Source organism: Ahaetulla prasina, chromosome 3 (assembly GCF_028640845.1).
Source record: "Ahaetulla prasina isolate Xishuangbanna chromosome 3, ASM2864084v1, whole genome shotgun sequence".
Taxonomy (NCBI): Eukaryota; Metazoa; Chordata; class Lepidosauria; order Squamata; family Colubridae; genus Ahaetulla; species Ahaetulla prasina.
Genome location: NC_080541.1, coordinates 193582689 through 193595606, shown reverse-complemented (window position 1 = coordinate 193595606; position 12918 = coordinate 193582689). Strand labels below are relative to the sequence as shown.

Here is a 12918-nt window from a genome sequence, read left to right as displayed (position 1 = left end):
TTTTGAAATTGAGCCAGAAACATTCATACCAAAATTGCAAAAACTTGGACTTTGGTAATTCAAGTATAACATTAAGCTTGCTTTGTTTTAAAAAAACACGTTATCAGAAGGTTATATTTAGCAAGAAACCTTTGATCCGACAGGATGACTTTACTGATACATAGGATTACAAAGTTAACTTTAATAATTAAGGATGTCATTATTTAGAACTAGCAGATCTGGGTGGCCAAGATTTGGATAATCATTAAGTTAATAGTGAAGGTTTAATTTCACCTATCCAATTGTGTGAACTGGTACCTGTTTATCTACTTGCACTTAACTGCTTTCGAGCTACTGGATAGGTAGCTGAGTTTCTGAGTTCTCCCCCTGAGATCTAGAACTCAGGCTGTCAGTAGCTGACATGCTAAGCTCAGCATCTTTAACCACTGAGCCATAGCCATCACCCTCCACCACCATTAATTGGCAGAAAATATAGGCAGTCTTCAACTTACGACCATAATTGAGCCCAAAAGTTTTGTTGCTAAGTGAAATATTTGTGAAGTGAGTTTTGCCCCACTTGTGCCAGAGTTGTTAAATGAATCACCGCAGTTGGTAATAACCTGGTTGTTAAGTGAATCTGGCTTTCCCCATTGACTTCGCCTCTCAGAAGGTTGCAAAAGGGGATCAGAGACTTAGAGCCACTGCAATCGCCAGAAATTAGTTGCAGTTCGATCACGTGACCACAGGAATGCTGCAATGGTTGTAAGTGTGAAACATCATCATAAGTCACATTTTTCAGTGATGTCGTAACTTTGAACTGTCACTAAATGAACTGTTGTAGGTCGAGGGCTACCTGTAGACAGAAAAATGAACTTCTTGCCACCTAGTGGCTGTCCCGATGTTTGCAGCTGTATTGTAGCAGCTCTCGGTGTTAATAGTACAAATACAAAAGAAAAACGTGAACAACGTAACTATGACGTCAGCAAAAGAAGGCGTTTCTCTCCGCCCGGCTCTCTTCCACCACTCCCCGAGCACGCGCCTTCCTCTGCACAGGAGCATTCTGCGACCACGCCCACATCGTGCCGCAGACGGGGATTGGTGGAGGGGGTCTCGGGGGTTTGCAAAAGTAGGCGAGTCTATTTAAAGCCTGTTTTTGGCGCCGCTTGCTTTCCTGTGCCCATCTAGGTGGCTGCCTTTCTCTCCCTTCTCTTTTGTACTGTTCAAAGCACCAGCATGTCCGACAAGCTGCCCTACAAAGTTGGTAAGTAGTTCATTCTCCTATTCTTTCTTCTTCGTGCCACAAGCGGTCCCCATACGAGGCCTGATAGAGGCAGTTCTGTTTCCTTTCTGAACACGGTACAGAGGTTTATTGCAAAATTAAAAAAACAAACAAACCAATGGCCAAAAGGATTCGGATTTTTCTCGGAAACATTTAGCAGAGAAACGTGATGGTTTTTTTTTTTTACTGTGCCTTAGGCTCTTTTTAAAACTGAAAGAGGAGATGTTTTCTAGATCTAAAAGGATCTAGAAAAAGGATCTACATCATTCTTTCTTCCAAGGGGAGGATTTAATATGCAACCTATTGATTTCAGTTAAAGAACTGAAAATCGATCTGAAAATTAAAGGGATGATCCTCGCTAAGTGCTGCTTGTATAATGTTGGAAGGCTTGTGAGTCCCCCCCCCCATAGTCAAAATGGATTTCAGATTGACTACTAGCTCGTTTTCTATGCGATATCTCAGCAAACGCCATGTGGCTCTGAAGCGAAAAGAAGCTTTGGGGAAGTGTAGTTCTTCTGACTGCTCTCCAGCAGGAAGATCTTTGAGTCTTGCAATTAAAATGACTACATTTCCCGTCATGCTTCTGGGGACCATGCTGTCAAGAACCGCTGCCCTCTGGCTGCTAAATCCATTTACCATGTGTACTAATTATTTCTACGAAAGAAAAGGCTGTTACTTGAAATTCAATCTGGAATAAGAAATATCTTTTTTTTAAAGACACGTTGTTCCTCCAGCTGCCTAGAATCAAGACTTGTTTTTCACATGCTAAAAGAATTTTGTTTATAATGGAAGCCTTTGTGGATGAGCATAACATAGAGGTTCTACTTAGAAATGTTAGAATCACAGCTTTTTTCATTATTGCAATATTCTTATTTTGCTGAATTTGGACTGTCCTGTGAACCTTAAACATTGCATAGACAATGTAAGAATACCTTGATGAAATGGAGATTTGCCATTCCTTTAGGGGATGAGAAATAAAGTGCAATTGTATATACACTGGACAATGTGGGAAAATCTTATGGCCAGCTCCACCAGTGTATTGAACTGTAGCTTCCATAAGGCACATTATTTGGTCATTTACAGCCTTTGAACATCCACCGAATAATACCATGTTTGATAAAAACTACTCTGACCTTCTGTTTCTGAGAGCATACAAATCAGTGTTGTCAATTCCAAATATTTTGTATAGGAAGATCCTGATATTTACTAACACAATTTAGATATCTTGACAAAAGACTCAACTCTATTCATTGTGTAAAACTCTTCTTTCTGTCCTGTTTCTTTCCTTTCAACAGACAACTTCTCTGAAGTCAGGCATGTATGTACATGCAATCACCTAAGTTTTGTTCTAGGGCAAAGTTGACTAAAGTCAATTATTTATTAGATGCTTTGCATAAGCATTTTTTTTTTGCTTCTCTGTCTTTTCAACATTTTTATATGCTTTGCCTGGAGCAATATCTGTTTCTTTTCTTGGGTTTATTTTCAGTTAAATAGCTATGATTTCACTGAATACAGTCTCCAGTCTTAGGGTATTTCCTGATTGCTTATTTGTACCCTATCACTATCATTAAGTGTTGTACATTATGATTCTTGATGAACGTTTCTTTTCTTTTATGTACACTGAGAGCATATGCACCAAGACAAATTCCTTGTGTGTCCAATCACACTTGTCCAATAAAAAAAATCTCTTCTCTTCTCTTCTCTTCTCTTCTAATTTGTTTTCTCCTTTGTGTTTGAATCCCCCAAATGTCTACCATTAGAAGTCCTTTAATGGCAAAGTGCAGCAGATGCAGAATAACATAACAGAGTTGGAAGGGATCTTGGAGGTCTTCTAGTCCAACCCCCTGCTCAAAGCAGGAGACCCTATACCATTTCAGTCAAATGGCTGTCAAGTCTCTTTTTAAAAGCCTTCAGTGATGGAGCACCTAAAACATCTGAAGGCTAACCATTCCATTGGCTTATGATTCTCACTGTCGTGAAATTTCTCCTTAATTTTAGGTTGCTTCTCTCCTTGATTAGTTTCCATCTATTGCTTCTTGTCCTGCCTTCTGGTGCTTTGAAAAAATAGCTTGACTCCCTCTTTTTTGTGGCAGCCCCTCAAATATTGAAACACTACTATCATATCACCCTAGTCATTTTTTTATCTAAATTAGACATACCAACATTATTTAGGTTAATGGATATTAGTGAAGCTTGTAAGAGGATAACAAAAATGTAACATTACCAACTGCTTTTATAGGGTTTTCTTATTTAAAGAAAAATGCAAGTGAGATTAAATAAGGAGTAAAAAAGGATTTTAAGGTAGGTCATTCTGGGATTGCATTCCTGTATGTCAGCTGTTTTTGCTCATCCTCTTTCCAAGACTTGTTCCAGTGTTTCTCAACTAAGGCAGCTTTAAGATATAGACTTCCAACTACCAGAATTTCCCAGCCAACACTTGGTATTTTCTTGGTATTTGACTATTGTTGCTCCTCTTTGTTTAGATTTTTATCCCACCATTTTCAGATAACATCAATACTCCTTCGATTTTCCCCAATCTTGTGGTGATTTGAGCTGAAAGTGCCTGGCCCAAAGTCACCCAGCCAGTTTTTCATGCCTAAGATGCAATTAGATTTCACTGTCTACTAGTTTCTGAGCCAACATTTTAACTGCTGGTGTAGTAGTATACAAAACTTTTAGAATCCTCTTTATGATTTTATTTTTGCTAAATCTAAGTAAACTGATGGCTCCTCATGAATGTTCTTTTCATCAGGATATTAAAATAGTTTGCTGCTCTCATAATCCTAGTAATCTAGAAATACTGCCATGAAGCAGGAGGATGGGAAAAAAGTCTTTGCACATTTCCATTGCTTTTATAATTTTTCTATCTGTGTAAGTATTAGAAGTTTAGGAATTCATAAATGCAGCTTTTGAGCAGTGGTACTTTTTAGGAAAAATGGATTGAGATGCATATCCCTGTAATTGCTTTGCTGAGTCTGGACAAATATTTATGAAGGGCAATATTGTTTTTTTTTATAAAGGATAGGCAGCTGTTTGTAATCAATGTCACTGCTTTCTGAACACTGTCAGTTTATCTTTTGAAGATGGAGTTATTGCTGTAGAAAGAAGTTACTTAACAAAAGTAGTTGATCTAACATTGACCCAATTGTTGTCCAGTTATAACATTGGAGACATTGGCCCCCATGGAAAGGGTCCGCAATCTAGGCGTCTTCCTGGATGTACGGTTGTCTTTAGAAGAGCATATGACGGCTGTCGCCAGGGGAGCTTTTTATCAGGTTCACCTGATATGCCAGTTGCGGCCTTTCCTAGACCGGGATTCCTTATGCATGGTCACTCATGCCCTCGTCACTTCCCATCTGGACTACTGCAATGCTCTCTACATGGGGCTCCCCTTGAAGAGCACCCGGAGGCTCCAACTGGTCCAGAATGCGGCTGCGCGGGTAGTAGAGGGAGCAACTCGAGGCTCCCATGTAACACCTCTCCTGCGCAAGCTGCACTGGTTGCCGGTGGTCTTCTGGGTGCAATTCAAGGTGCTGGTTACTACCTTTAAAGCGCTGCATGGCTTAGGACCGGGTTATTTACGGGACCGCCTGCTGATTGCCTCCCATCGACTAGTGCGCTCCCATAGGGAAGGTCTCCTCAGGGTGCCGTCGGTCAGACAATGTCGACTGGCGACCCCCAGGGGGAGGGCCTTCTCTGTGGGGGCTCCTGCCCTCTGGAACGAGCTGCCCCCAGGGATACGTCAACTCCCTGACCTCCGGACCTTTCGCCGCGAGCTCAAGACATTTTTGTTCCATCGCGCAGGGCTGGCCTAATAGTTTTAATGGGGGGTTTTATTACAGTTTTATTAGAGTTTTAATTATCTTTAGCTAAATTGAATAAGTTTTTTAATAATGTTTTAATCTTTGTATTCTTGTTTTTTACCTTGCTGTAAACCGCCCTGAGTCCTTCGGGAGAAGGGTGGTATATAAATCAAAATAATAAATAAATAAATAAATAACATTTGATAAATGATATTTGTATAGCGTTTGTATGGTTCTAGTTCTTGAAAGGCTGATGAGTGACATTAGTATTTTTTAACTCTGCTACTCCATAAAATACTTGCACATTGATAGTTATTCTAAGAGCACTTAAATTCAAAGACTTTAAATTCTTTGAAGATTATAATTCCTTGTCAATTTTTTTCCATTCATTGCAAAAAGGCATTAAGAGTTGTAAATCCTATTTTATGAAATTTTCTCTCTGGTAATGCTATACTCCAAACTAGGGCATATCAAATATTTGCCAAACTTATACTTGATTACTGCTCATCTGCCTGGAACCCTCACTATATTTCAGACATCAATACATTAGAGAGGGTCCAGAGATATTTTACTAGAAGAGTACTCAAATCATCTGCTCGAAATAAAATTCCCTATACCACCAGGCTTGAAATTTTAGGTCTAGATAGCCTCGAATTATGCTGTCTATGTTTTGACCTATGCTTAGTTCATAAGATTATTTACCATAACGTTCTACCTGTAAATGAGTACTTTAATTTCAACCATAATAACACAATAGATTTAAATTCAATGTAATTCGCTCTAATCTTAATTGTAGGAAATTACTGCAATAGAATAGTAAATGTCTGGAACACTCTACCTGATCCTGTTGTTAGTCTCTCTAATCCCCATGCCTTTCACCATAAACTGTACACCGTTGACCTTTCATGTTTCTTAAGAGGTCCCCAAGGGAGCGTGCATAAGCGCACCAGTATGCCTACCGTCTCTGTCCTACTGTTCCCAATTAATTGTGTCTGATTCTCTGATACTGTCTGGACAAGATCCTCTCCAGTTCATTTGGCAAGGTTTTTCAGAAGTGTTTTGCCATTGCCTCCTTCCTAGGGCTGAGAGGGATTGACTGGCCCCAGGTCATTCAGCTTCCTTTTTGACTAAGGCAAAAGTACAACTCAGAGTCCCCTGGTTTCTAACTTGGTGCCTATTACGCCAAATTGATACTCTTGTCAATAGTGCTTCTTATAAATGTTAAACTAACAAATGTTTTTAGTTTAGCACATGGGACTCCTGTTTCCTTTCTTAACATTTTATTCTGGAAATTTGGAGAAGGCCGGAGCATAGTATTATGAATGCTATATTTAAATTTCTGTTATTTCCTTAATCGGCAGCGGACATCAGCCTTGCTGAATGGGGACGCAAGGCTCTGAACATCGCTGAAAATGAGATGCCAGGGCTGATGAAGATGCGTGAGATGTACAGCTCCACAAAACCACTGAAAGGAGCTCGAATTGCTGGTTGCTTACACATGACTGTGCAGACTGCAGTTCTTATTGAGACTCTGATAGCTCTGGGGGCAGAGGTAAGGCTGCATTTGGGTTAAACTGCACTCTCCTGGATGGTTGTGATGTATTTGGATGATACCAGATGGCCCATGTACAGGTTAATACTGTCAATTGATAGAGGCAGTCAAAAATACATTATTGGGAAAGCTTAATTGATTACTTATATTTATCTCAGAGCCAGGGGTCCCTGGCTGCAGCCCACTAACTGGGTCCTGAGCCTTTCGGAACCAGGCCACAGAAGTGGTATGCGAGCGTGAGTGCATTTCCACTTGCAGCAGGCAAGCGCATGTGCTCCATTTGTGCGAGCAGTGGGTACACGTGTCCTCCACTCATGCAAATGAAGCTGTGCATGCATGCTTGCTCGCCACATATGCGGAATCATCCCTTCTCTCCCCCTCCCCGCTAGTCCGCAAAGCCAAAAAGATTGGGAACTCTGCTCAAAGATAAGACTATTTCTACCAGCAAAATTAAACATTTTACTACATGATAGTTATAGTTTACGTTGGGTCTTTCCGTTTTATTCTTGTAAAGATGCTACAGTGTGTTTATACGAACCTAAGTCATTGTGGCTTGTAAATAATTGATTTTGGCATACCATGTTGTGCAAACTCAGTTAAATTTTATTTTCTTTTTTTTTTTTTTGTCTTAAAAAGTTTTATTTTGACATTCTTATCCAATAACATATCCAATAACATATTTAATGTACCCTCATATACAATTAATCGGGTTTGCCCGGTCACCACCCCCTTCCTTTTCCTTTTACTCTCCTTCTTTATCTTCTTCTACTTTCCATAACCATCCTCCCCCTCTCTTATCTACATCCTCTCCTCTTTCCTCCCTACTCCTTTCTTCTCCCTCTTCCCCTCTTCCTTCCTTCCTTTCCTCCTCCTCCTCCTCTTCTCTTTCCTCCTTCTCTCTTCTACTCCTTCTTTCCCTTCATTCTAAAGTAGTAACCAGGCAGGTCCGATCTTACATTAATTATACATCTTCAATCATCTTTGTACATTAACTATCAATCCATTTTCTACCCCTCCCCTCCCTTCCTTCCTCCCCACCCCCAGGACTTCCGAGAACCGAGTACAGGGTATAAAACTAACAACAAAATTAAAATCTAGCACAAATCATAATCCATAGTCGTTCCTTAAAACCTCCACTCCTTCCAAAGACAAAGAAGATACTTTCTTCCACTCCATTATATATCAGACCATTCCACTCCTAGAATTCTCAAAAGTTTCCAATTGAGTTAGTGTTTATTCTTGAATAAAGTACGTAGTTTTAATATCCAACCTTCATCAATCAATATCAAAACAACGTTCCATCTTCCAATATTCACCAAGGTTTCTTCTAAAATGTCTTTCTTCCTTAGTAGTCTCTCAAAAATAGTTCATATTTCCAACTTAGTTTCTTTAATTTTTCTGTCCAACCTTCAGGGGTAAGCAATAGTCCATCTTTTCACATCTTTAACATTTATATATACAACAAATAATATTACAAATATCCAAAGTGTCAATTGTAATAATTAAAATCTTCACTTTACCTTACTTATGTCAAATAACATTGTTAAAATTACACCTATAACATCCAAAATATATCTATTATAACAATTACATTCTAATTAACATTACATCCATCTCTTAAATATAATATTTAATCCAAGTTCCTAAATTTTACTATCTATCCTCCAAAATTAAACAATATTCCATCTTCCTATTCCTTTATACCTTTAATATATCATATAGTACCCCTAAAATTACACATTTATATCCACAATAAATCATTTACAAAAATTAACCATAATCATATATAATAAAATTAAACATTCTCCTCCTTCTTCTATCTTACACATTTTCACCATCTATTCACCATTCAACTTAACATCTGTTAACAAAGAATTCCCAATCTTTAATACATTAGTATAAAAATCTCGTGCTTTACAAATTGTATTGAGAAAATACTTTCTTCCTTTATAATTCAGTGTTAAACCTGCTGGAACCTCCCATCTAAAATATATCTGATGTTTCTTAAGCTCATCCACCAGAAAGGCAAATTCTTTTCTCTTTCTTAACATTTTAGGAGGAATTTCCTTCATCATTATTATATCTTGTCCTAATATTTGAAATTTATTTTTATAAAATGCTCGCAAAATTCCATACCTAATCCTCTTATTTGTAAAATAAATAACCACATCTCTCGGTAAACACTTCTGCCTTGCCCACCAGGAATTAACACGATAAATTTTTTCAATATTAACTTCAAAATCTTCTGGTTCCATTCCCTCTATCTGGGCAAAGGCCTGAATAAAAATCTCTTTCAAATTTTCCTCTTTAGATTCTCTTAAACCCCTTACCCTTATAGCATATTCCATTAATTTATATTGTAATATAACCCTTTCTTCCTCTGCCTTATCAGCCTTAACCTGAATATCATCTATTTTATTTTCTAAATTCAAATTAATTTGAACTTCATCTATTTTCCTTTGCAAATCTAAATTAATTTGGTTAAATTCATTCAGTCTTTCTTCTGTCTGTGTACTAGATAACAATAATGGAGTAATTGATTCCTTTAATTTTTTCATCTCCTTACTCTGCTCTTCCACCAAATCTTTAAAATCCAGTATTTCTTTCTCCATTTCATTAAATTTTTGATCTATTTCTGAAAGATGAGCCTCCATAAGCTCCTGTAAAAAATTCCTTAGACTTTCTTTAATATCCTCTCTCAATTTCCGTACCTGAAGTGAAGATATTTCCAATAATTTAGAAGTGGTTAAATCTCTTTGCTTAAAAGCCATTTTTAAACTAAGTAATATCAAGAAGAAGAAGAAAAAAAAGGGGGAGGGAATAAAAAGAAAAAAAAACCCAATAAATTTTTCTTCTTAAACACTGTAAGAAAAAGATAATAAAAGAAATAGATTTTTAAAAAAAATTCCATTTAGAAAAAAAAATCTTGTTATTTTCTTCTTAGAGGTTCCACACCAGCAATTGTAATCAGCATTTCCTTAGCTTTCACTTTCAAAACACAAAACGCCATCTTTCTTCATCTCCACTCTTCAAATAACTTCTCTGTCAGGGAGTTAAAATCATCTTACAAACAAATGCCAGCCCTCCTGCTTTCGATTCTTTCCGTGTTGACAATTTATCAGTAATCCTCTTCAGTCACGGAGATGGACGCTGCGTTTTGCTCTGCTTTTGCAGAGGCGTTCTGGACTCTGGAGCTTTTTTTGAACTATCGAAGGAGCGTTCCCATCAAACCACCAGAAATCATTCTGGGGCTTTTCTTGGGGGCTCAAACTTCAGTTCAAATGCTCATCTCCCCCTCTTTGCCCGAGGGCAGAGATTTACGAGCTGTTGACAGAAGATTAGCACTGTCTAAACAGCTCTCACAGAATCACAAAGAACGGGCGGACTGAAATCGCCCGCCATTAACACAGCGGAGCCAAACCGGAAGCCTTTCAGTTAAATTTTATTTTCTAAAGCATGGTTGATAAAATTATGGCTTGGTTAGGCATGATGGTGTGATGGTGGCTCTGCTTCAATTTTTGTATTCTGGCACTGATGAAAAGGATTAGGGCCACATGCTATAGTGTGATTTGTTTGTATTTATAAACCCAATAGTTGTGACTTAACATAGTGCATGGCCCCAGACTGTTATTTGCTCAACTGAAAATGTGGTTGGAATACTGATCCCCTGCACACAAATTAGTTTGTACAGAAACTTCCTTAATCCTGGGTTGATATACGGCTCAGTTTTGCAAAGCTTTGTAGAATAAGTGTAATGGGTTGGGTTTTTTTGTGCCAAACTATAAAGCTGAAATGAGTTTGTGTAGCAGAACCAAAGAAACAATGGCATTGTTTAAAACAGTGTCTGACCTAGCTGCAAACTAGCCAACTATAAAGTTTCCTTTTGATGTAGTGATTGAATTGATATGAAAAAAAGTTATCAAGAATTTTGACTGAAGCTAAAATAAGAAACCTAAGTAAACAGTCACTTCAAGATCCATTTACATTCTGATTTTCAGCTACTGAGTTTTGGAAAGCTTTTAGTTTAACCAGGTACAAAGTTTTGAACTCTGACTCAGCTTTCACTGGGAAATAATTGATCTCCTGATTTTTCAAACTATTTGCCTTTAAAGCATTCTTCCTAACCAAAGTCAAATTCTGTGAAAGTAGTAAACTTTAGGGATTGCTTCATTAACTCTATATAGTTATTGAATATAGTGCTGATGGCACTTTGAATTATTTTTCAGGTCCAGTGGTCCAGTTGCAATATTTTTTCCACACAAGATCATGCTGCTGCAGCTATTGCCAAAAGTGGAATTCCTGGTAATGTTCTGCATTGTTAACAGTTATGACCTTTTTTAGTCCTGTGGGTATAAAGGAAAGTCAGAGAGAACAGGAAAATACGTTGGGGGTTCCTAGAAAGATGGTTACTCCAATTGAATGTGTGCTATCCTTTTTTCCTAGTGAAAAACACACACACTAGAATGTTGCTTTATCATAAAATTTTTTTTAAATGAAAATAAAAATCCGGAAGTGCAGTATGAAAACAATATAGGTACTATGGCAGAATCAGAAAGCTTTTGCTCTTGAAACTAGCCGATATGTGATCTTGAAGATTTTGCACTACTGGATTCAATGGATTGAATATTTTGAAAAAGGGTTACATTTCTGTTTCAAAAGATTGGATCCAGTATACTGGGTCTTCTCACTTCTAAGTGATCTCAATGCAAAGGGCACACCTTCTATTGTTTTTTCTCAGAAGTGCTTAGGTGATATGGCTTTTTACACATTAGTGAATCTTAAGTATAGTGAAGTGTGTTTTCACAATATTTAAGAATATCATGGGCTTTGAAAATTTAGATTTCTCATTTGTCGCAATATAATTTCTTTGCAAACTGTGGAGCTTGATGTAGGTTTTAGAGTAATATTTGTGAGAAATGAAATGGTGATAGCTTCCAATCAGTGGTACAGCTGCTTTGCTTGTAATGTAGAATAGCTGTATCCATTTATTCAAGGCAGAGAGATGCTTCTAAAATCTGCACGGTCTTAGTTTTGCAGTAACATGGGATGATAGATCTGATGATTAAACTGTTTGAAATTTAACATCATTAACTATTTTTTGCATCTGTGATGAAAAGCAAAATGTTCTCATTTTATTGTCTTAATCCTAATTAACAAGGATGATGATTATGCTTCATTCCCATGAAAATAAATAGACCTAAAGCCCCACTTGCTGGCTTGGATTTAGCTTGTTAAAGATATATAGCAAAGGCTATGGAAGAGTATCCTTTGCGATATATCCTTAATACGTATGCATAGGGAATGCATAGGGAATAAGTCTGCATAATTTACATAGGGAATTAAAGTTAAAGAATTAAAGGAATTGAAATTAAAGTTAAAGAACAAAGAAATAGAGCAAAACACGAATGAACAATATATTCTTACTTGCACCATCATCTGCAAAATAATAATACACAATTTGTAGCTTGCCCAATTCTCAATTGCTCTGAACAGCTCACACCAATTAAAGGGTTAGTTATGACTCTGAAATAGATGTTTCTGGAATAGATGGAAGACAGGAAGACAGGTTCACTTTTAATCTAGTTAATTGAAAAAGCAGATAGTTTAATTGCTTTGGTTTATGTTACTCTAAGATAGTTATCAGCAGAGGTGGGATTCGGCCAGTTCGCACCTATTCAGGAGAACCGGTTGTTAACTTTCTAAGCAGTTTATTTATTTATTTTTATTTATTTAATTTAATTTAATATTTATTTAAGTTCAGAGAGCCGGTTGTTGGAAGAAATCTTATTTTGTTTTTTCCCACTTTACAGGGCTAATCCTGTAAGGAAGGCAGGAGGGAGACATTCTGATGGCGTTTCTAGCCTAATCTTTATTGCCCTGCTTACAGAAACTGTCTCTCTGGTTAACCCTTATTACATTGTAATAGCTAAGGTGAAGCCCCCATCGACGTGAGTGACGTTGAGTTGGCTATGTTCAGACAGTCACATGACCACCGAGCTATACTTACCCAGCTGGTCATTAGGACAGAGAACCGGTTGTTAAATTATTTGAATCCCACCACTGGTTATCAGGCCCTTTAAAGCTCAGACATATTCTTGGAAGTAAAGATAACACTGGAGAAGGGCTCTTCACAATTCATTTACAAGCAAAATCATGGAGCCAATGGGATCCTAAGTTCATCCTTAAAACATTTAGAAGGCAACTATCTTTGCTGCAGAAGCCTTAACATATTTAACTCCTCTGGAGGATACACTGAATGTATGTTAAAGGATGAGTACATTGATTAGCAATTGGATTGGAGGAAG

General features: G+C 37.5%; 1 protein-coding gene across 1 annotated transcript in view; it reads left to right on the top strand.

Annotated features, from left to right (window-relative positions):
- Positions 1–1079: 1079 nt before the first annotated feature.
- AHCY (adenosylhomocysteinase) overlaps positions 1080–12918 on the top strand; it is a 40466-nt gene continuing 28627 nt past the window's right edge. Inside the window, exons 1-3 of the mRNA XM_058176563.1 lie at positions 1080–1240; positions 6423–6613; positions 10840–10915. Of these exons, the coding sequence (XP_058032546.1) occupies positions 1213–1240; positions 6423–6613; positions 10840–10915 (295 nt within the window). The 5' untranslated portion in view covers positions 1080–1212. The remainder of the gene's footprint in view (positions 1241–6422; positions 6614–10839; positions 10916–12918) is intronic.